General features: G+C 42.7%; 1 protein-coding gene across 1 annotated transcript; it reads left to right on the top strand.

The window, feature by feature from the left end:
* Positions 1-8,559: 8,559 nt before the first annotated feature.
* Positions 8,560-25,548, top strand: LOC112250128 (probable E3 ubiquitin-protein ligase RNF217). Its single transcript, XM_024419993.2, has 6 exons — positions 8,560-9,812; positions 21,492-21,713; positions 21,977-22,141; positions 22,969-23,170; positions 24,322-24,393; positions 24,941-25,548. The coding sequence occupies exons 1-6, from the start codon at positions 8,652-8,654 to the stop codon at positions 25,015-25,017; spliced, it is 1,899 nt and encodes a 632-aa protein (XP_024275761.1). The 5' UTR covers positions 8,560-8,651; the 3' UTR covers positions 25,018-25,548.
* Positions 25,549-25,755: the final 207 nt, after the last annotated feature.

Raw genomic sequence — 25,755 nt, 5'->3', positions numbered from 1 at the left:
TTCCTGTCTGTCTCTTTTCTGGCCTCCAAAGAAAAACAAGCCTTATTTCAACATGATCTTCTTTACCAGGTTTTCAACATGATTAGTGAAGTTCAGCTTCTCATCCACCCAAACTATAGAACTTCCTTCCAAGCTAGTAATGACATGGTTTTCAGAGTGTTTAGTGTTGGAAAATACAATGTATTTTGTTTTAGAGGAATTCAAACAAGCTTCAAATCGTACAGATTCTGTTGAATGATGTTAAAAGCTGTTTGAGCATTTTCAAAAGCCAAAGTCAAACTGCTGCCACTTGAATGGAGAACAGTGTCATCCTCGTAAAAATGTACATATGCTGTCTCAATATCTCCCAATGTTGTTGATCTAGATCATAAAAAACGTTCAATGTTGCTGCAATAGTGCTGTGGCTTGACCTGAAACCTGATTGTATACCACTCAAAATATTGTTTTCCTGGAGGTAGGCCTTAAACTGCTTATTGACTAGGGACTCTAATAATTTTGCCAAAACAGACCATTTTGATATGGGCCGATAGTTATTCAGTATAGTTGGATCACCTCCTTTCAAAAGAGTGATTTCATTACATTTTAGGGTGAGGTTAAAAATCTATGTTGAAGGGGAGGCAATGATGTCTGCAGCTAATTGTAATATGTGGGGGTTAAGATCATCAGGGCCAGGGGATTTTTTGTTGTTGTACATCAATTGCTTTCAGGGCTCTACACAACTCTGAGACAGAGAAGGATGAGAAGGAGAACCTGGAGAAGGAGTGGATGGGGATATCAGGTAATTTCACAGGGGGCTCATGTTGACCTTTAACCCTATCAACTAATCCACCTGCTTCAAGAAAATGCTGATAACCTCTATTCTGAATGTTTTTTTCTGAGTTACCACCTGTGGGTCTACCAGCAGTTGTTTAGGAAGCTGTGCATCTTTTTTTGCACTCTAAACCTTTCACTACTTGCCAAAATTTGGAAGAATTATTCAGATGGTCAGCAGTAGATTTGAGGTACAGTAGTGGTCTGCCTTCAGCTTTTAGGTCATAGCCACACCCTGATTCCAAAGGTGTTTAAAAGCCTTCCAATCATCAGCCAAATCAGACCTTCTTGTTTTAGCCCACATAGCATTCCGTTTCCTTATGATTTCAGCTAGTTTATCTGAGAACCAAGGGTTGTCTCTGCCCTTAATTCTGTATTGGTTGAAAGAGGCATGCTTGTTGCTTACATCCTGGAATGCTTTGTGGAAGTAAGAAAAGGCTAATTCAACATCAGGAATGAATTCAACTCTATTCCAGGCTGTTAAAAACATAATGTAAAAATCCATGAATATCAAAGTGCTTCCAGTTTCTTTTCATGTTGAATTTTACCATCCTTTATACAGGCACAGTGATCACTTGATGCAAAAACACCAGAAGCATTAAAACAATAAGGAGTGTTGGTTAAAATAAGATCAATCAAAGAGGATTTGCTTGTTATACTGTTGACAATCTGAATAAGATTTTAGGAGTTACAGATATTCTTGAGTTGTTCAGAGTTGGATGTCAACAAGTCTATGTTCAGATCAACCATAAGCACAAATTCAGGTTTGACGTGATAATAATAAAAAATACAATCCAGAGAGCCAGCAATAGCAGATTGGGGTATATAAAACAGGAAACCAGATTCAAGGATGCGCAGAGATTTATATTCAAAGACAGATATTCAAATTGCTCAGGCTTAGTAACAGAAGTCTGAATGGTCGCAGAGAACTTTTATGTATATAGCAACACCACCAAACTTACAGTAGATTTGCGATCTGTCCAAAAAACATTGCAACTATCAATGCCAATGTCTCTGTCAGTGATAGATTTTTTTGGGACCAGGTTTTAGAAAGCATAAACGTGTCTGGGTCTGCGGTTTTTATCCAAATATTCACAAAATCAAGTTTCAGAAGAAGACTGCTTACATTTATACAGTAATTTTAGCATGTAAATCTTGATAGGGCAAACTCAACATTTTCTTTTTAGAGGCATGCCAGCAACGCCACTAAACAACACAACACAATAATACATTAATTGCACTATAACCTGACAAATGGTGACAACAAACTGCTAGGGCCTACATAATGTTGTCCCAACAGCAGAGTTTTCTTTTCTGTACCCTGTACTGAATTCTTACCACAGCCACACCTGGCTATCAGCTGAGCCTTGTCTGGCAGCGAGACAGTTCATTCAGCCTCATTTACTGCCTTTTTTAAAAACATAGCTGATATGGCTGACTTGCTTAAACAAATGTGGTTTCTACTGACAATTGAGATGTACAAACTATGGCATAAGGGAACGATGAGTGGATGAGAGGCAATCCATAATTTCGATTAAGACATTAATGAGTGAGCAAAGATGGACGTAGTCAATACAACTATTTTTTCAGGATTTTTGAACTGTACAGGGACAGAATTCAGAAAATGGGCCGTTCTTACAGTATTCTCCCTGTACACCAAGCCAGAACCTTATAAGCAGACAATGAAAGCTCTTACAATATTCAATGATGACATTTCTCTAAAACAGGCTATAGGCTAAATGTGCACCACCAAGTCAGAACAGTAGGCTAAGTTATGAGGGGTAAAGGGACCAAAATATTAGGGTGAGGCACATGTGCTACTAACAGCTTACAACACAACATACACTTAGTATTATTTTCTTAGCTACAGTATACATATCCCATGGCATATTACATCATTTATGCAGAAGCAAACAATATATTTTTGGGGGACTCACTTTGTTGTGCTGTTCTCACTTGAACAGGAAGGTGGTGTGGCGATCGTTCTTGTGGGAAAATGTTGTCATCAAAGTCTGGCATTCTCTGGATTTATGGTAATGTCAAGACGACAGGGAACTAGGGGAAAAAAACAAGGTCAAATCATGACGTTAGTGATCTTCAGGTCGGAGCGCTAGAAAGAGGGCCGAATTCCCAACTTGGAATTCCAAGTCGGATGACTGTTCAAAACATATTTTCTCAGTCCAAGCTCATTTTTTTCAGTTTCCAGTTGTCTTGAACTCACTGAAGTCTGAGATTTCACAGTTCTGAGTTTACAGTTGTTTTGAAGGTGGCAGAAGTCATGCTGGATTGACAGCATGGCCAGTGTATTCAACCTTTTCTGGCCCATGGTGTTGCACATGAATGTTTATCCTTTTAAGCTTGGAAAAGATACCCTTAATCCCAGACTTGGACCACACCTTCTCTACCGAATAGCAGGCTAGTGATTGCTTTGCAATGCTTGCAGTTAGCTACTGATTCCTTCCAAACCACTCATTGTTGAATTTGCAATTTCCAAATGTTTGTGTAATGTCCAATGGCCAATAAGCACTGATACGTCTTGTCTATAATCTCTCTTCATATGACAAGGTTTGAAACAGATTTGCCAGTATATTGTAGACTTGATTTATGATGATGATAACTTCTTGTCTAGATTGTTAGCTACGATTTTGAAAGTATGATGTTGACATCAGTCCAATCAAAGCTATGGTACATATAACGTGAATTGATGTCATTTTATCTGTGGCTAATGACCTTGAGCCTTCTTGTATGGGCACTTCTAATGTAAATCTATGGCAGCACCCTAGGGGCTTGACCTTTCTAGCTCTCGCTGTAGATTTTGCAGTGACATAGTGTCCCCATGAGTGACAGAACATTGAGCCAATCATGGCGAAACTACAGATTATATATATATATATATATATATATATATATATATATATATATATATATATTATTATTATTATTATTATTATTATTTTAGCTAAACAGGTTGGGCTCAAAACAGGGGGGTTAGCCACAGCATTTATGTGTAGAAACTTCAGACCATTTTGACTTTTCAATTCAGATGAGGTAGAATGTCATGACCTGGGTTAGATTGCACATTTCCTGACAGGAGAAGAAGCAAAAATAATGGCAAGTCAAGATTGTATTTTACAACATTTGGATTCACAGACAGTACTAGAACCATAGTGCAGAGGAACCAGTCTTTAAAACAACGTATTTCAAAAGGTGCTTATAGTCCAAAGACATGGTTAAGTACCGAAAGAACAATCCAGACATGTAAATGCAACCGTGCGGTTTCTCCCATGTTGAATGGGAAAAAATGTGTAGAGTTCTACAGTGCAAAAACGGGAAAAGGGTATGGTTTTTCCCAGGATGAAAAATTAGAAAAACACCAAACATTCACCAGATTTAAGAGGCATTGGGCCCCAAATGCATCATCCTCAGTGTAAGATTATATTAGACCTCAGGATAAGACCCAGATGCAGACAGTTCAAAGTAACAAAAGACTATTACAAAAGCATTGGGCAGGAAAACGAAAGGACAAGTGCAGGCAGAGGTCAGTAATCCAGGGCAGAGTCTGAAAGCTACAGAATGGCAGGCATTCTCAGGGTCAGGACAGGCAGAATGGTCAAAACTAGAAAACAGGGACTAGAGCGAAAACAGGAGTATGGGAAAAACGCTGGTAGGCTTGACAAGATGAACTGGCAACAAACAAACAAAGAACACAGGTATAAATACACAGGGGATAATGGGGCAGATGGGCGACACCTGGAGGGGGTGGAGACAGGCACAAAGACAGGTGAAACAGATCAGGGTGTGACAGATTCAAGGGTAGACAATAGCAAAAATAGCAAAAGCAACATGTTCGTTTGAGAAATAACCATGAAATGTTTTCTAAGACTCCGATCTAAAATAATAGGCCTATTAGGTTGCATGCTAATCACAAATAGGCCTAAGCTACAGTACATAAGCTACAATAAAATAACAATAAAGGCCAGGTAATACAAATAAAAGTGTAAAAGTCCACATGCGAGGGTGTGAAGCTAACCTGATGCTGTCATATATAATTTTGCCTCTATTTTGCTAAACGCTCCACTCTAGTGTAGGTCGTTTAAAAGACCCATGTACTTGCCCTGTACCAAGTATAATGCTCTGGCAGGAGGCTATTGATTACATCCCTCGCATCAAGCACATGCGGAAACCTGTGGATATATTTTTTTTAATCTCCTATACACATGTCTGCAGGTTTACCTTTCACTTGCCTGGGTTTTCTATTAAATATTACTTTATGAAAGAAAGCAAGGTGTGAAGCACATTGTTACTTGCGACCCTGAGACCTATACAGCTTTCTATAGTAAACGAAGCTTGCCATCTGGTAGAACAGGACATACTCTGCTTCCACACTGGAAACTGGATCATTACCCAATAAGGCATTTGGAAACAGAATCATTTCTTATATAATACTAGAGTTGAGCTGTGCTAGGGGGGAAGAAATCAATGCTTGACACTTGCTTTTTTTAATCTGATCTTTGCGTGTGTGTCTCTAAATATACACCAATTATGGTGAGGACGCTGTCTTTACTTGGAAACCACAGAGGTAATGTTCACAGAGCAATGGCCCCAACATACAGAGCTGACTGGAAGTTCACTGAATGCTCAATCTCCCTCGAAATTAAATGTCAAGGACTCACCAATATGCACAGCCATCTGTTCAAGAGAATATGCAGAGTATTCTCTTTTAAAAGCTCCAGCAGAGTAAAACTGCAGCCTGGCTCCAAGCTGACCAAAGAGGTGCCATCATGTGACAGATCGTTGTAAGAGAGTCCTGGGAGACCCGTCGGTGTTAGACAATGATGAACAGGAATAAAAGCATATAGGCTCCTATGCTAAATAGTGCTGAGAACATCAGTGACATCTTAGAGCTCCGTATGTGATGACATTTACATTTTAGTCATTTAGCAGACACTCTTATCAGAGCGATTTACAGGAGCAATTATGATTAAGTGCCTTGCTCAAGGGCACATTGACATATTTTTCACATAGTTGGCGGGATTCAAACCAGCAATCTTTCGGCATTCCTAGCCATTAGTGTCTGTCTCCTCTTTACCTCCATCAAACATTCTGTCTGGACCTCCTGACACAGGAACCACATGTAGTTGAGGTGTACAGTACCAGTCAAAAGTTTGGACACACCTACTAATTCTAGGGTTTTCCTTTATTTCTTACAGTTTTCTACATTGTAGAATAATAGTGAAGACATCAACACTATGAAATAACACATATCGAATCATGTAGTGACCAAAACAGTGTTAAACAAATCAAAATATATGTTATATTTGAGATTCTTCAAAGTAGCCACCCTTTACCTTGATGACAGCATTGCACACACTTGGCATTCTCTCAACCAGATTCATGAGGTAGTCACCAGAATGCATTTCAATTAACAGATGTGCCTTGTTAAAACTTAAATTGTGGAATTTCTTTCCTTCTTAATGCCTTTGAGCCAATCTGTTGTGTTGTGACAAGGTAGGGGTGGTATACAGTAGATAGCCCTATTTGGTAAACGACCAAGTCCATATTATGGCAAGAACAACTCAAATAAGTAAAGAGAAATGACAGTCCATCATTACTTTAAGACATAAAGGTCAGTCAATACAGAATATTTCAAGAACTTTGAAAGATTCTTAAAGTGCAGTCACAAAACCATCAAGCGCTATGATGAAACTGGCTCTCATGAGGGCTGCCACAAGAAGGAAAGAACACAGAGTTACCTCTGCTGCAGAGGATAAGTTCATTAGAGTTTCCAGCCTCAGAAATTGCAGCCCAAATAAATGTTTCACAGAGTTCCAGTAACAGACACATCTCAACATCAACTGTTCAGATGAGACTGTGTGAGTCAGGCCTTGATGGTTGCTGCAAAGACACCACCACTAAAGGACACTAATAATAAGAAGAGACTTGCTTGGGCCAAGGAACACGAGCAATGGACGATCTCCCCATGTGTGGTTCCCACCGTGAAGCTTGGAGGAGGAGGTGTTAGGGTGCTTTGCTGGTGACACTGTCATTGATTTATTTAAAATTCAAGGCACACTTAACCAGCATGGCTACCACAGCATTATGCAGCGATACGCCATCCCATCTGGTTTGCACTTAGTGGGACTATCATTTGTTTTTCAAAAGGACAATGACCCAACACACCTCCAGGCAGTGCTCAACAAGTGCCGAGCATATGTGGGAACTCCTTCAAGACTGTTGGAAAAGCATTCCAGGTGAAGCTGGTTGAGAGAATGCCAAGAGTGTGCAAAGCTGTCATCAAGGCAAAGTGTGGCTACTTTGAAGAATCTCAAATATAATGATTTGTTTAACACTTTTTTGGCTACTACATGATTCCATATGTTTTATTTCACAGTTTTGATGTCTTCATTATTATTCTACAATGTAGTAAATAGTAAAATAAAGAAAAACCCTTGCATGAGTAGGTGTGTCCAAACTTTTGACTGGTACTGTATATATGATATATGATGTTGGGAAGCCTCAGACTGAGGTATGACTGATGAGCCATATCACTGTACTACCTTCAATGCCACTTATTCATATATTAGCTGCCACTCTCAATGCCAATTTAAAGGAAAATCCACTCAAAAATCTTTTGGTATTTTTTGTTGATACAGTCCCAAAATGTTTTGTATTTCCACATTCAAGTTGTCAAGATATTGTTCTTTTAAGAAGCAAAGTGTTAATGGCCACAGCATCATGATAATGCAAAATGCTGGATGACTGAGGAATTCAGAGTCTAAGTCAGCATGTCTGCTGTATTTTGAAAGTAAAATAAAAGATGCTTATAAACAGTTTAATACACAATTCACCATTTAAATTGTACATATTCATTATACTACATATCAAGAGGTTATCTTTATGAACCCTGTTTGAATATCATTATGGTATTAGTCATTTTCTCACCTGCCAAACATACCCACATGCAGTTGGCTTCTTAAATACAATATTAGCTTCATCACACAGTGTGTGAAAGTTGCTTGTCTTTGCTGAATTCCTCTCTCTCTGTATGGTAAAGCATGCATATATCACAGAACCCCAAGGGTCCACTTAGCTTGGGAAAAATCAACTAAATCGAGCACAGTGTTGATTCAGCACGTGCCCATTAGCCCTTGGTGGCCTGTTATTAAGGTAGTTTAGCCTGAAAGCCCTCAGAAGAAACCTGCGCAGTCAGCGCATATGCTTGTCTTACTTTTTTTCTTCTTTTGCAGTTCCAAATCCTAAATGCAAATGCCCATGTTGTGTTGTTGTGTTAGACTCTACTACCCTCTACTGTTGACTGTTGTTGTTGCACTGGACCCCAAAAACATTTATGATGATATTTCAGTGTTTTGCTGAGAATACTGTAGATTCATATCTAAACAATTATTGGCTGAAGGTTAAACCCCCATGGCAAATAAATGCATTGAAAAAATATAGTCAGTTGTGAAATTAAATGCCATAACTTTCTGAATTGTCATTGTTTTATTGATAATGTCTTTCAGCCAGACTATTGACATTGGAAACTGTAATGGTAGAATGTATTATAATCTCACCAAATATGGATATTATAATTGGTATAGTGTATTTTTTCCTAAATGCTTGACGTAAGGTGTTTCTCACTTTGTGGAATAAAAAGGTTACCCTCATGACTTGTATGAGTTGCGTCCATAGATTTGATGCGCCCTTTGTGGGCAATGGACGTAAATTACAGGTCATACAGTCCTAGATTGATTCTACCTTGGTTGGTGGTAGCCTGTTGCTGGGCAGCCAAGCGTCCAAGGATCCCCAGAGACTACACTATTAATGTTGCTTAACAGTAATAGATGGATATGCATCTGACTCTTACCTTGCTTTTTTTTATCAACAAATGCGTTGTTATTTCACAGCCAACGAGCTGGCGCGCGTACAGGTTGCAAGTCAAACAGCTACAATGTTACGGATTTATTTTCTCCCACACGCAGCCCCGGAAGCAGAAATACACCTCACTTGGGTTTTGTTTTGTTTTGTTTGTTAGTATCTGGAGTTGGAGAAGAGGTAGAGCGTGCATGTGGAGTTGCACCTTGGGAATGGAAGATGAACACATTTCTCTGAATGTGTATACGTGTAAAATGCCGAGTTTTGTCAGCAGATATGACGAAGAGACAGTCTGCAATTCTTCAGAAATGCTTGATAAAGTTGAGACATCAGGCACAGATTTTATTCAAGATGTCAGGGAAACAAAGATCCAAACACCAGACGGTGACGGGATTTTGGAGACGCACACACACAGGGTTACGAGAACGGGTAGTAAAGAAAATGTTGAGGGATACAGTTTCAGAAAACCGACTGCAGTGGGTATTTTGAGGAGGAATTTCGGGACGACGAGATCCCCTACGAATTTCAAAAACAATTCAGCAGATGACCAAAAACACCCAGAGGATGCTATGGTAGAAATAGTTTTAAATGAACGAATTGATCATGTGGACCTTGAAAAGTCAAGTGGCAGTGAAACGAATGTAAAAGAGCAAATCGCAGATCACACAGAGGGATTAACGTCATCCGATTTGAATGAAGTTGATGTAACATATTCTGACGATATTTGTGAAAGTAGCAGGGCTGACGACGATGTTGTACAGTTAAAGGAACATGTTTACTGTACTGTATACTGTATTGCAAACGATAACTACAGGAAACCAGCTGACAATACCGGAGAACACCAATATAATGGGGCGATAACTCCGTCAACATCAAACGTCATTACAAAGCCATCCACAGATTTACGGCAGCAGAGCAATCTGGAAATGGGCCACCACAACGTTTCCGATCCATATACCCTACCGAACCTGGTTGATCCTAGAACTCTGAGCAACTTTTACAACGGGGATTACAATGAATCAGTTGTTTTGGCATGTCGCATCTGTCTGGACGACACACACATAAAGCCGTTACTTTGTTGCAAGAAGGCTGTCTGTGAGGAATGCCTGAAAATATACATCATTTCACAGGTAAAGGCCTGGTATCCCAATTGTCTATGTTATCAAGCCTTCTTGGTGGGTGGGTGTGTGCGCAATAGACACGCTGACACAAAACAAGATGGTGCCTATATATATATATATATATATATATATATATATATATACATATAACATATATTTATGGCACTTGTAGGCCCACCTGTTTTGATACATTTTTGTTTTCACAACACAAATGTACGTTTACACCCATTGGATTGCTTTGTGTTAATTTAAGATCCTCTCCAGCTCATTTGGCATGTTAATAGTGTATCTGGGTGCAGATGTTGTGGTCTGTCGACAGCTGGCTTGCTGTGTCCTTCTGAATAAACCCAATGGGAGCCCTGGTCCATGTGCTCAGTTACCACTAAGAGGAACACCTGCAGGGAGAGCACTGGGATCTAGTATTACACTGTGCACCATGTGCTCAACTACCTGAGGAACACCCAGTCAGATGGTCTGTCTCCTGCTACAGCCTGGAGGAGTGCCAAGTAATTGGGATGTAGGCTAGTATAGTGATGAAAAAAACAGGTTGAACACTTTCCCATCTTAGTGTTGGGCCTAAATGTCAGTATTTTGCTGGGCTGCTTGGAGAGAAGGGGTGGAAGGGATAGCCCATTGTGTTGTAAAGGTACTGCCTCGGCCATTGTTATCCTTGTTTCGGGAAGTCATGTGTTTCCTGCTTTCTGAGCCAACTGATTCATCTCACAAGGAACACTCTGCAACTGTGCTGCGCTGTGGAATTCAACAGGATGACGAGGCCTAACTCGGTGCAACTGAGTGTAAAGTGAAAGGATATGCAAGGCTTTTCCCAGAGAATGTATCAGACAGTGTCTCTGTCTATCCTTTAATTCGGTGTGGAATGACTTAATACAGTTTCTATGGATGTCTAACGCAGATAACCAGTGAGTGGTGTCTGTGGTTGGTTTGCACAGAAAGGGAGTCTGTAAATTATAAAAACAAATGCAGGGTGACAAAAGAAATTGCGACATCAGGGAAGGCACTGACTGCCTGCAGAATGAATTTGTTGGCTGAGGGAGGTGGGTGTGCTGAGCGCTGTCTTTCCTTGCGGCTGATGGCAGCAGCAGAGGGAGGGGTGGGGACAGGTTGTGTGCGGCTTTAATTGATAGCTTAATCACAGAGCTCTGTCTCTGTAGAACCTAGTGAAATCACACTTCGCTACCTCTGGAGGCTGCGTGCGTGTGTTATCTCTGAAGACAACATCAGTTGTCCACCTAGACCAGGGGTCTCCAACATTTTCTAGCATGAGAGCTACTTTTAAATAATGTAACATGTTGCAAGCATATTTTTTTTAGCTCATTCTTTTCTTCTCCACTCTCCTGCAACTCTTCCCGGGGTCCTTGGTGCACTACTTTCTCTCGTACAGTATGTTTTCTGTCAATATACCTGGTCAAATAATAGTAATAAACAACTCTAAGGGGGAGCTCTATAAAATCGTTTTATATTTTCCCAAATTATGTTTTCTCTTTTTATTTTCCTGTTTTTTAAATATTTTTTTAACTACAAAATTACAATTGTTCATAGAGAAAAAAGGAAATTGGATGTTCTGAGTCCATGTCTGCTTAAATCACATTAGAAGAAAATGGTTTTTAGATCTGGAAGATTTTTTGGACTGTAATTTTGACTTAAATGCGCATCTAACCCTTTAATCTAGCGAGTGAGGAATGGTTTTGGGAAATGTATTTCTGTCAACCCACAAGACGGTTATCACATCTACTGCCTACGCACGGAATTATATAAAAACCGGGGCAATATTGCTGGAAATTAATTGTGTTAGGTTTGGCTTTTTAAGCCAATAGTGGCAGTAGTTGGGAGATTGTGGTGTCTGATACTTGTGAGATTTGTTTGACAGTTTGCTGTGGAAAACATAAATGTTATGTACTTTCTGAATTGTTTGGTGAGCTACTCATACATTATATATTCAAAAGTAAGTGGACACATCTTCAAATGAGTGGATTTGGCTATTTTAGCCACACCCGTTGCTGACAGGTGTATAAAATTAAACATACAACCATACAATCTCCATACACAAACATTTGCAGTAGAATGGTCTTACTGAAGAGCTCAGTGACATTCAATGTGGCACTGTCATAGGATGCCACCTTTCCAATGAGACAATTCATCAAATTTCTGCCCTGCTAGAGTTGCCCGGTCAACTGTAAGTGCTCTTATTGTGAAGTGGAAACGTCTAGGAGCAACAACAGCTCAGCCGCGAAGTGTTAGGTCACACAAGCTCATAGAACTGGACTGCAGAAGCGAGTAGCGCATAAAAATTATCTGTTCTTGGTTGCAACACTCACTACCAAGTTCCAAACTGCCTCTGGAAGCAACGTCAGCACAATAACTGTTCATCGGGAGCTTTGTGAAATGGGTTTCCATGGCCGAGCAGTGGCACACAAGCCTAAGATCACCATGCGCAATGCCAAGCATCGGCAGAAGTGGTATAAAACTTGCTGCCATTGGAGTCTGAGCAGTGGAAACACGCTCTCTGGAGTGATGAATCGCGCTTCGCAATCTTGCAGTCCAATGGACAAAAATACAGAAATGGTTTGTTGAGATCATTGTGGAAGAACTTGACTGGCCTGCACAGAGCCCTGACCTCAACCACATTGAACACCTCTGGGATGAATTGGAACGCAGACTGTGAGGCAGGCCTAATCACCCAACATCAGTGCCCGACCTCACTAATGCTCTTGTGGCTGAATGGAGCAATGTTCCTACATCTAGTGAAAAGCCTTCCTAGAAGAGTGGAGGCTGTTATAGCAGCAAAGGGGGACTTTCTCCATATTAAGGCCCATGATTTTAGAATGAGATGTTCGACGAGCAGGTGTCCACATACTGTTGGTCATGTAGTGTATGTAGCTGCGAGCTACTGGTAGCTCGAGATCGACCTGTTTAAGACCCCTGACCTAGAGGGATCTTGTTATTGTCATCAGGTAGCATCAGATTGCAGACTGTTCCTTGGCTTTCAAATCCAATTGAGTCGCTGACTCATCTGTCTCGGGGTCAGGATAGGGACTGTTACAGATCCAGTTTCCTCCATGTTCACGTGTCTGTCATGCCTAATGCATTTCAGGTATTAAACCTGTTTTAAAGGATTTGCTGTTGGCTCTTTTGGGCTCAAATGCTCTAACACTTCTGGTGTTCTGGTTTCTAAGCTTTTCCAGTGATCTATATACATTATACAACTCAATGAGTTGCAGGCCTTCCATGCTTTATGTTCTAAGGATCTAATGAACACTGAAACAGTGGGAAAATAGGCCTAGTTACTCTACCAAAACTTGTCCAGTTATTGATCTATGTCACGGGTCTTCAACCTTTTCTTGCCCAGGGGCCCCCTCCCAGGCAAACCGGCAACCCATGGACCCACATCATATGTTAGCAAAACATTTCCTGTCTTATCACCAAGTGAATGATAGCTAGAAAGGTAACTCCAAACATATTTTCACTAAGAGCAGCTGTTTAGCTGGTTAAACAAAGGTTAGTTAACAAAAATGTATGTCCAAGTCAAAAAAGCTTACCTGCTGCCAGCCGCACTTGCCTCGCTGGCAGCCCATTTGCCGGTGCTTAATCAAAGCCTATGTCAGATACTCTAGTGAGTGTAACTGGCTACAATGTGTGTAATTGGCTCAATATTGGAAGTTGAAAGATAAAGTTTGACATCATTAGAAAGAAGAGATTCTACTCTTACTGTAGGAACGTATATCATTCAACATTTATTTATTCGGTTGTTTTTAGTGATAGTCATAAAACCATTGAAATAATAAAACATATAAATCCATTCTCCCCTTCCCTGCAGTACTTCTGCAGGGAAGGGGCCAGGGACCCCTGGTTGAATACCCCTGGTGTAAGTGTTCTGTCTCAACCGATGTGGGGTTGAAGAATACCTACTAGCTCCTCAGTCCTGTCCTACAGCATTTATTATTTCCCTCTTTTCTTGAGGACTTCTCATAGCTGGTTTGCCTGTAATGATTCAAACTCATTGTTTATAAAGTCTTAATGTCATTATGATTACAAACGCCTGCATGTCTTCCAGTCTCATGAATAGGCTGTGTGCTCTTGTCTTCATTGATGTGATGCTGCCTGCAGAGGGATGGAAATATGACTATCACTCCAGTTCAATCCCTCACCATGTCTTGAGTGCAAAAAATACACTGTATTTTAAAAAGCCTAATTTAAATGGCTAATTATTCATATAATATAGCTACATGGCTGTCCTTATCATTGCTTTCTGAATGTTTGTGTGTTGTGTCATTTTTTTGACACATCCATGTGTCTAGTTAGGAACAACACATTGTTTTACTTTTAACACAATCACTGTGTTGGCACATTTAACACAACATGTGTGGTCCCTAACTAGACTGATGAGCACTATCATTGTTGAGCCATGTATTGTCTACTTCAATCAAAATCAAATGTATTTATAAAGCCCTTCTTACATCAGCTGATGTCACAAAGTGCTGTACAGAAACCCAGCCTAAAACCCCAAACAGCAAGCAATGCAGGTGTAGAAGAACTGTGGCTAGGAAAAACTCCCTCAAAAGGCCAGAACCTAGGAAGAAACCTAGAGAGGAACCAGGCTATGAGGGGTGGCCAGTTCTCTACTGGCTGTGCCGGGTGGAGATTATAACAGAACATGGCCAAGATGTTCAAATGTTCATAGATGACCAGCAGGGTCAAATAATAATAATAATCACAGTGGTTGTAGAGGGTGAAACAGGTCAGCACCTCAGGAGTAAATGTTAGTTGGCTTTTCATAGCCGATTATTCAGAGAATCTCTACCGCTCCTGCTGTCTCTAGAGAGTTGATAACAGCAGGTCTGGGACAGGTAGTACGTGCAGTGAACAGGTCAGGTTTCCATAGCCGCAGGCAGAACAGTTGAAACTGGAGCAGCAGCACGACCTGGTGGACTGGGGACAGCAAGGAGTCATCAGGCCAGGTAGTCCTGAGGCATGGTTCTAGGGCTCATGTCCTCCGAGAGAGAGAAACAAAAAAAGAGAGAGAAAATTAGAGAGAGCATACTTAAATTCACACAGGACACCGGATAAGACAGGAGAAATACTCCAGATATAACAGACTGACCCTAGCCCCCTCGACACATCAACTATTGCAGCAGAAATTCTGGAGGCTGAGACAGGAAGGGTCGGGAGACACTGTGGCCCTGCCCGACGATACCCCCGGACAGGGCCAAACAGGCAGGATATACTTCTAACTCAGGGACATGTTTCCTATTGGTTGATGACAACATATCATTACTTCCTATTTTCTTTGATTAAGGGACTCGTTATATCTGTGTCCCTGTCTTTATGCTGTAGAGGGAACGCCTTAGTATAACTGTGTTCAGTAGAGAGGCCTCAATGCATCTCATGAGAGGCTGGCAAGTTGTTGCCTGCCAGTCAGTCTTGGCATGATTGCAATGTTCTGACCCTTTGATAGGCCAGGATTCAGGAAGCATGTTATCCTACATTCTAGATCTGGTGTGATGCATGTCTTTGTCCCTCACACTGACTCATACATGCTTTGTTTGATATGGTCTGACCTGTCCAGATCTTGATGATGTACCACTGGCTTGTCAGCCTCTGTCAGAGAATATGAAGACTTTCCTCTCAGTACATCTCACTGTATTGCAGGTGTTGCCAGGCACATTGTTATTCACTTGGCTTTTGCATGGATACAGAATAGTAATCCCTTAGTCTGTGTTAGTCATAATAGGATGATATGACTATCACACTGACTAACACTGGTAGGACAGGTGCCTGATTTACCCCCAAAAATTTATCAATCTGACACTGATCTTCTGTTGTATCTGTAGCTTCCAGTCAGGATCACAACATTTCATGAGCATAGATCAAGTGTGACATAACATAAGGAGTTGTGGATGGCACCACCACAGGTAGTATCCATTGTGTTGCTTCTTGCTGCCCTTCGTGGTGTTACCAGCCTTATCAGGTGTAGCTCCTCTACTAAAGTTGGTTCCACCGGCTGAGGCTGAACGCTAAGGGCAGGTGTGTGTGTGTTGGTTCTTCTAACCTTGTGGGCACCTAAAATCCCCAACTGTCCCCATAAGGATAGTAAAACAAGGAAAATTATCCTGTGTGGGGACATTTCCCACATCCCCATGAGGACAAAGGTTATTTTAAGTTTAAGGGTTAGGATTATAGTTAGGGTTACGGGTTAGGGAAAATAGGATTTTAAATATAAATTAATTTTAGGTCCCCATGAGGATAGAATAACATAATGTGTGTGTGTGTTGGTTCGATCCTTGTGGGGACCTAAAATCCCCAAATGTCCTTAAGGTTATTTTAAGCTTAGGGGTTACAATTAGGGTAAGGGGTTCAAATTTGGGTTATGGTATGGGTTTGGGTTAGAGTTAGGGGAAATGGGATAATATAACGTAACGTGTGTGTGCATTTCTGCGTCCGCACACGAAAGAGAGCTCTACCTCAGGACCAACATTGTAGTCTGAGGACAGAAGCCTTCTGCCTGATGAAGTTAGTCTGCACCTCTGGTCATCAGTGAAATCAGAACTCAAATTAGACCTAATAAAGGGATGAGAACGCACTCCTGGAGAACGCTCATTCATTTCTCTGTGAGGCTGTGGTGGACTACAGTTTCTCCTCTGTTTGGTTCTGGCTCTGAAGCAGCAGGACAGTTATACTAGGTGTACACATACACACACCACTTGACCACAGATGTTATGCCCTGGTGTAAATCCAGGGGCACTGCTCTTGGAGGGCAGAAGGGAAAATCAAATCAAATTTTATTTGTCACATACACATGGTTAGCAGATGTTAATGCGAGTGTAGCGAAATGCTTGTGCTTCTAGTTCCGACAATGCAGTAATAACCAACAAGTAATCTAACTAACAATTCCAAAACTACTGTCTTATACACAGTGTAAGGGGATAAAGAATATGTACATAAGGATATATGAATGAGTGATGGTACAGAGCAGCATAGGCAAGATACAGTAGATGGTATCGAGTACAGTATATACATATGAGATGAGTATGTAAACAAAGTGGCATAGTTAAAGTGGCTAGTGACACATGTATTACATAAGGATGCAGTCGATGATAGAGTACAGTATATACGTATGCATATGAGATGAATAATGTAGGGTAAGTAACATTATATAAGGTAGCATTGTTTAAAGTGGCTAGTGATATATTTACATCATTTCCCATCAATTCCCATTATTAAAGTGGCTGGAGTTGAGTCAGTGTCAGTGTCAGTGTGTTGGCAGCAGCCACTCAATGTTAGTGGTGGCTGTTTAACAGTCTGATGGCCTTGAGATAGAAGCTGTTTTTCAGTCTCTCGGTCCCAGCTTTGATGCACCTGTACTGACCTCGCCTTCTGGATGATAGCGGGGTGAACAGGCAGTGGCTCGGGTGGTTGATGTCCTTGATGATCTTTATGGCCTTCCTGTAACATCGGGTGGTGTAGGTGTCCTGGAGGGCAGGTAGTTTGCCCCCGGTGATGCGTTGTGCAAACCTCACTACCCTCTGGAGAGCCTTACGGTTGTGGGCGGAGCAGTTGCCGTACCAGGCGGTGATACAGCCCGCCAGGATGCTCTCGATTGTGCATCTGTAGAAGTTTGTGAGTGCTTTTGGTGACAAGCCGAATTTCTTCAGCCTCCTGAGGTTGAAGAGGCGCTGCTGCGCCTTCTTCACGATGCTGTCTGTGTGAGTGGACCAATTCAGTTTGTCTGTGATGTGTATGCCGAGGAACTTAAAACTTGCTACCCTCTCCACTACTGTTCCATCGATGTGGATAGGGGGTGTTCCCTCTGCTGTTTCCTGAAGTCCACAATCATCTCCTTAGTTTTGTTGACGTTGAGTGTGAGGTTATTTTCCTGACACCACACTCCGAGAGCCCTCACCTCCTCCCTGTAGGCCGTCTCGTCGTTGCTGGTAATCAAGCCTACCACTGTTGTGTCGTCCGCAAACTTGATGATTGAGTTGGAGCGTGCGTGGCCACGCAGTCGTGGGTGAACAGGGAGTACAGGAGAGGGCTCAGAACGCACCCTTGTGGGGCCCCAGTGTTGAGGATCAGCGGGGTGGAGATGTTGTTGCCTACCCTCACCACCTGGGGCGGCCCGTCAGGAAGTCCAGTACCCAGTTGCACAGGGCGGGGTCGAGACCCAGGGTCTCGAGCTTGATGACGAGCTTGGAGGGTACTAAGGTGTTGAATGCCGAGCTGTAGTCGATGAACAGCATTCTCACATAGGTATTCCTCTTGTCCAGATGGGTTAGGGCAGTGTGCAGTGTGGTTGAGATTGCATCGTCTGTGGACCTATTTGGGCGGTAAGCAAATTGGAGTGGGTCTAGGGTGTTGGTAGGGTGGAGGTGATATGGTCCTTGACTAGTCTCTCAAAGCACTTCATGATGACGGAAGTGAGTGCTACGGGGCGGTAGTCGTTTAGCTCAGTTACTTTAGCTTTCTTGGGAACAGGAACAATGGTGGCCCTCTTGAAGCAGGTGGGAACAGCAGACTGGTATAGGGATTGATTGAATATGTCCGTAAACACACCGGCCAGCTGGTCTGCGCATGCTCTGAGGGCGCGGCTGGGGATGCCGTCTGGGCCTGCAGCCTTGCGAGGGTTAACACGTTTAAATGTCTTACTCACCTCGGCTGCAGTGAAGGAGAGTCCGCATGTTTTCGTTGCAGGCCATGTCAGTGGCACTGTATTGTCCTCAAAGCGGGCAAAAAGTTATTTAGTCTGCCTGGGAGCAAGACATCCTGGTCCGTGACTGGGCTGGATTTCTTCTTGTAGTCCGTGATTGACTGTAGACCCTGCCACATGCCTCTTGTGTCTGAGCCGTTGAATTGAGATTCTACTTTGTCTCTGTACTGACGCTTAGCTTGTTTGATAGCCTTGCGGAGGGAATAGCTGCACTGTTTGTGTTCGGTCATGTTACCAGTCACCTTGCCCTGATTAAAAGCAGTAGTTCGCACTTTCAGTTTCACGCGAATGCTGCCATCAATCCACGGTTTCTGGTTAGGGAATGACAGATGTTAGTGTATATATTTTTCACATCTTGCCACAGCTCCAGTGTCCCTGCTGTGTTGGCTGTCAGGGCCACTGTCCTTTGGCCTGGTTGATGGGTGTAGAGGTGGGCTCAGGGTTTCCCTATGGGACTCCTTCACACCCTCATCACTGGGCACTACGTTCACAGGTGGCAACTCTCTTACTGACCGTCTCATCAGTGTCACAGCCTAGCTAGTCCTAAGCCTGTGACCTTGTCTGTACAGCTTTAGAAGATAGACTTCCCAGTGCAAGTCACAACATAAACTGTCCTTCCATTCACTTCCTTTTATTTACACACACAGTAGATATATCATGCTGGTGCCCACACACAGTTAGTTACAGTACAATGGACTAGACATATTATGAGAAGAACATGTCCCATGTTTAGTTAATATGGGTTCTTTTGTCTAGTCAGTTGGTCTTGTGTGGCTCAGTTGGTAGGGCATGGCGCTTGCAACGCCAGGGTTGTGGGTTCGATTCCCACGGGGGGACCAGTACAAAAATGTATGCACTCACTTCTGTGAGTTGCTCTGGATAAGAGGGTCTGCTAAATGACTAAAATGTCAAATGGAGGTTGGTTGAGTTGGCTGATGTCATGGTTCTGAGAAAGAACAATGTGTGTTATTGATATCTCACTGGGACTGCTCTTTCTAGAAAAGTCTTCAATCAGCTACCTCAAAAAAACATTCTGCTTGTTGTCACTTTAGGTCTACGTACTTCTGATGCGATAACATATGTGAGCTCATTGGACAACAATTGTTGAGCAGAACAGAGTGCACAGCCTGGCCCTGAGGAGAGTACAGGGCCACACTGTAAACCATTTTGTGTTGTTTTTACTGTAACTTACAGGCAGCTAGTTGCCTGTAAGTTACTGTAAAAAAGGTACATTATGTTACCGTATTGTATGGTATCCAATAGTGTTACTGGAATCTTTTTTGCCTTTGTTTTTATGGTAACTTACAGGCAACTGGCTGCCCATAAGTTATTGTAAAACAACTGTAATCTTATTATGGCTATTGTAACAAATGAATTAATGAATGGATACATTAATTTAAAAAATAATTGAAGAGTGATGGGGTTTGTATTGTACAGTATTTTACCTTAATTGCATGGCAGTGGAGCAATCAGGTTGGCTGCTAGTTATTGTGTTTACATATGAATACCACTTTGGGAGCCTTTGTTAAGGCCTCTAGAAGTGAAAGTGATTTAAAATACCTAATGTTGTGTTTCCTATCACTTGCACTTCTAGAGGCCTTAACAAAGGCATCCAAGCTGGAAGTGACTAAAGGGCAAAACAGACCGAAGGACAATGCAGATACTCAACCATTAAAGGTCTGAGACTTGCTGCCACTCCAATCTGTTCCCTATACACATTTAATTGTTAGGGCACAACTACCACATATCAGTTAAATTAGTGCAGCATTCTATCTAATGTGTGGCACAAATGTAGCCTCTTAACACGACACACCTCAAAATATGTTAATGAGCCAGAAACAACAGTACCATGCAACCATTTATGGTATGATTTAACATTTATGCCTAAGATCATTCAGACTGCATTGTCATTTACGTCAATTTTCTGTAAATATTTAATATGGTACTTTACTGTTAGTTTTATTATATAATACTGTCAAAACAACTATAATGTTTTATAGTGCAGGAACAGGGTCCATAGGGCCAGGGGCCAGGCTGTCATAGTGAAAAGAGTCTGCTGGGCATTACCCCAGAGCTGTGCTGCATCACTCTCTAGTCTACTTTATGGACATGTACTACAGACCCAGCCAGGAGGGGATTACTCAGCTCAGATCAGCAGCAATGTGCTAATCCGGGGCCTACCCGTCTGTCTGCACCATGCCCTGTGAGGAGCACCCTGGAGGGGACCCACTGTGCCTGGAGCAAGGGTGTCCTGGAGCTCTACATGGGAGGGGGAGAAGTGATGGTGGGGTGTACTCATGAGGCTAATGCTAAGACTCCCACTGAGGCGTACTGGGCCCTTTTTCCTCTGTAGTTTTCCACTCTTGTAGTAGTGTTATGACTATGGGGTGGCAGAGAGCTTAGCGGTTAACAGTGTTGGGACAGGAACTGAAGTGTCGCTGGTTTGAATCCCCGAGCCGGCTAGGTGAAAAATCTGTTGATGTGCCCTTGAGCATGGCACTTAACCCTAATAGCTCCTGCAAGTTGCTCTAGATAAGGGCGTCTGCAAAATGACTAAAATGACTAGCGAAGTCACTCGTGGTTCATGGAAGCATTCCAAGGCACATTCTCTCACACACCACAGTATCTCTTATAAGGGGATTAGGGTAACAACAGATCGTACCGCTCAACTTCTGGTAAATAACTTTTCTTTATACAGTACCACCCAGGAAATGTATGTTCCGTACTGTATGTACTGTACACTGTAGTATTTGCTTGTGTATTCTGTTTACCCTTCACCTACATAACACACATGCAATCCAGTAGCTAAATGTATCGACAATATTTTATTACCGGATCTAGGGCCAATGGCTTTGTGTTTGTATGCAACTTACTACCACTGTCTTATTATTTGTTTATCCTAATTTGTCATAAAGCATTCACATCTCTCTCAATTGATCCCTGTGTTATGTCTATGTGTTCCCCAGGTCAGGGTGGGCAGAGCGGACATCGTGTGCCCCATCACAGAGTGTAGTGGTTACCTGGAGGAGAGCCTGGTGGTGTCCCACCTGGGCAGTGAGGAAGTGGCCAAATACAAATACTTCCTGGAGCTGAGGCAGATTGACTCTAGCACCAAACCCTGTCCCCAGTGCAGCCAGTTCACCTCGCTGAAAGGACACACCCCCAGCAGGGCAGAGCACAAATACAAGGTGAGAGAGAGGGCCTGTACTGTTCTGAGATCAGATATTATACCGCATGACTGAGCACAAGTACAAGGTGAGTACAGGGCCTCTGCTGTTTGTAATTCTTGGAAAATTGTTTAGGTTTCTTGAATCATGGACAAAGTGCTTTTTCATGTATCATTAATGAGGGAGGTTTTAGTCCATGCAGGCACTTCAGTTCTTCTCACCAAATCTATGCCTCTTATACGCCATGCCTCTATCTAGCCAATCACATGTCTATGCCTCTGCAGATCCAGTGCACAAAGTGCCAGTTTGTGTGGTGCTTCAAATGCCACGCCCCCTGGCACGAGGGCCTGAAGTGCCGGGACTACAGGAAAGGGGACAAGCTGCTGCGTCATTGGGCCAGCATCATCGAGCACGGCCAGAGGAACGCCCAGAAGTGCCCCCACTGCAAGGTGGGTGACAGAGCCAGGAGAGTGGAGAAAAATAGCAAACCTTGCTAGTCAACATAGCTACTGGAAGAAGATTGTGGTTGACAGTTCTGCAGCCAAAACGATGATATAGGAGGCCTTCTCACATGGTCCTAAAGGGTGTTCGCTTGATTAGGCAGGTGGAGACAGGGCCGTCTGTTCTCTCCAGCGTTGTATGTCAACAACATAAGATGATTAAAGATGTGCTTTTCAGTAGTTCTACAGCCATGACAGTGTCCTCTGTGTGTTTTTCTCTAAGAGGAGAGAGAGAAAGAGAGTGTCAGAGGTCTTTTTCCCCCCTTGTCCACTTGTAACAATGGCTGGAAATGAAGCATTCCATGAAGTCATAAGACTGAGTCCTGGGCAGAAAGTCAATACCAAATTAGATTTAGTATGCCACGTCAGCTCTTTGTTTCATACACAGCGAGGGGCCTTTTAGAAAGCAACAGCAACAAGCACAGTACTGCTAATTCATTTTGGTATTGGAAGGAACTTTCACTGAGGTGTTGGCTGCTAGCTGGCTGTCTGTCCATGGCAGCACTCTCCTCTCAATGCAATGTCAGTCAGCATGAGTCAGGGTTAGGGGTTGAGTGATGCTCAGATATCAGGACAAAATGTTCCATTCTTTTCCCTTGATTTGGAACCAAACCAAAATACTTTCTATTCTGGAAATACCTGCGCTGAGCTGACTGATAATCTAGTAATTGATACATATAGTTAATAATTTGTTCAGAAATTAGGGTCCCACTTTAAATGAACAACGACTTATAAAAGCTTTATAGAGCTCTCTGGGGTCATGTCGCTCTCTCCAGATCCACATTCAGAGGACGGAGGGCTGCGATCACATGAACTGCACCCAGTGCAGCACCAACTTCTGCTACCGCTGTGGGGAGAAGTACCGCCACTTGCGATTCTTCGGGGATCACACATCCAACCTCAGCGTGTTCGGCTGCAAGTACCGCTACCTTCCTGAGAAGCCCCACCTCCGCCGGCTGGTCCGGGGGTCCGTGTGTGGTGAGTCTGCCCAGCCTCAGCCCGTGACCCACTGGCCCTTAAACCCTTTATAGAGGGGACATTTTGGGATTCCCATTACATTTCATGGTTAATATTATTAGACAAGCAAGCAATCAGTACCCTCTGACAATATGACAACTATATTTAGACTAGGCCCTTAAGGCCTGATTTAAAAAGATGCTCTGATTAGCAGCTGTAGTTTTACAGTCCTTCTGCCTCCCTTTTAATTCAGTCGTTACACTGGCCATGACTTTCCTCCTTGGTCTCTGTGGTCAGACTCAGAAAGATACATACGCGGGGGGCGACGAATAAACTTCAATTACCATGTGGGTGGCCTTTCATCTAATCAGTTCACACAATAATGAAGATGATCAAAACAGCATATACAAGCTTGATGCTGCAGACATGACTCGTTCACAACCCATTTTCACAGTACGTCTAGTGCCTATGCTAAAAATTGCATTGTGCATTGCAGTGCATTGTAATTTCTCACAGCTCTGAAGTCAGAACAATAACGGTAAACTGTAGCTGCCAACACAGTGGATGATTTGCATGCCCCTTATCAGCAAAACTTCCTTATCTGAGATAACCCATGTCTTTGTGACCCTGCCTGCGGTGTGTGAATAGTGAACAGCTCAACTGAGAGATTCTGTAGTTCTCTGATAGGTGCTCTGACTGCAGCTCTGTATCTGTTGTTCCCTCAGGGCCTTGTGTAGTGACATGCAGGGCCTCAGCTGTTGCTCCCTGAGTGGGGTTAGCTAAAGTTAGTCCGATACCAGCATGGTGCCAATGGAAACATCTGACACACACTGACGGTGGGATAATGTGTCCCTCAAAGGGTCTACAAAACCCTCTCTACCTCCCATTAAAACACTCCACTGCCTGCTCCCATTCTCATGTTTTAACAGCCTTGCCAATAAAAACAAACATGGGAATTATCTAAACCGTAGTCCCATAACTCGCTACTGGCTGTTTTGATTTAGGTTGGGTGTACTGTAATTCCGCAGGACCTCTGCTAAACTGTTAAAAATGTGAATGTGCCAAGGTGCTATTCCAAACTGCCCTGTCCTCCCCATGCATTTTCATGCATGTAATTGTCCTGACCCCTCATGCATATCTGTGTTGTCTCTTCTGTCTCCCTCCCATTCCAGTGAGTAAAGTGGTGGTGGCCCCTGTTGTCATAGTCCTGGTGGTGGTTGTCGGAGCAGTATCCATGGTCATAGGTAAGCATTGTTACATCCTTTTTAACATTAAACGACTACTATTACCTACTGTTTTAATCCTGCTCTTTTAATCCCTAGATAACAACACGAAACATTACATAACTGCTGGTGCTTTAGAGAATCTGAAATGTGTTACTTTCCCTTGGTTCAGGTATGTAGTGTGACTCCGCTTGTTTAGTGGCCGTGGTCTGCTGGAGAGGGCTATCTGTGTTTTGGTGTGAATTGATAGAAGCAGCTAAGTGTCTGCTTGTCCACTTCAGATAGCACTGCTACACTGGGCGATGGGAGGATGACACACTGATATAAAGCTGTTGACAGACACTTGTTAATCCCGCTCACAAATGATCTTTACTGTTGTGTGTCCGTATTTCAAAGGTAATGTGTTACTAGTGCGAACAACAGAACAGTATTGAGATTATTAAAGTATTTCCTTGATCGATGAATGTGAACACTTCCTTGCGAGAGGTGTCACTTCAGTAATTTCCTTGAGCTTAGATCCCATTCCATATTAACCTGCCTGTTCTCTCCTACTCTGCTCTCTCCTCAGGACTCGTGGCTTTTCCTATCTTCTACATCTGTAAGAAGAGACGGCAGCGCACCCAGGGTACTGGCCGTTGGCACTGAGCTGAGCACCATGGCAGTGTGGTCAGGACCCTGCTCCAGATACGAAGCCCAGGGAGGGGACACAGGGATTTGGGGGGAGGGGGGAGGGTTGGTCTCCATCCACAGCCTGAGAAGAGCAATGCTTTCCAGTGGCCTTCTCTCTCTACTGCATGTCTACCACAACACTGTATGTGGCTCCTCCTCCAGCCTGTGGATCTAAAGGCTCACAGAGCAGTCTACTCCTGTTCCGCCCAACTTACCTCCACAGTGTCTGGGCTCCTATAGCATGGCTAGTGAAACAGAAACACATTGGGTAGAATGGGAAAGAGTTACTGAAGACGTGTGGGTGAGTCTATCACCATTCTTTTGCGGACCCTGAGCACCTGCATATTTATGACATTTTCAGGGATTTTATTGTGGTGCGTCCATACAGGTAACTACCAAAATGAAGGAAAAACTTGAGTAAATGAGGGATACAAAGTGCAGTGCATTCAGAAAGTTTTCAGACGCCTTCCCTTTTCCAACGTTTTGTTACGTTACAGCCTTATTGTATTTTTTCCCCATCAATCTACACACAATACCCCATAATGACACAGCAAAATGTTTGCAAATGTATAAATAAATAACAACGTATACGTTATTTACATAAGTATTCAGACCCTTTGCTCTGAGACTCAAAATTGAGCTCAGATGCATCCTGTTTCCATTGATCACCTGATGGTCACTCTGACAGAGCTCCAGTGTTTGTCTGTGGATATG

Source organism: Oncorhynchus tshawytscha, linkage group LG05, assembly GCF_018296145.1.
Source record: "Oncorhynchus tshawytscha isolate Ot180627B linkage group LG05, Otsh_v2.0, whole genome shotgun sequence".
Taxonomy (NCBI): Eukaryota; Metazoa; Chordata; class Actinopteri; order Salmoniformes; family Salmonidae; genus Oncorhynchus; species Oncorhynchus tshawytscha.
Note: the sequence above shows the minus strand (reverse complement) of the source record. Positions and strands in the feature narration are given on the sequence as shown.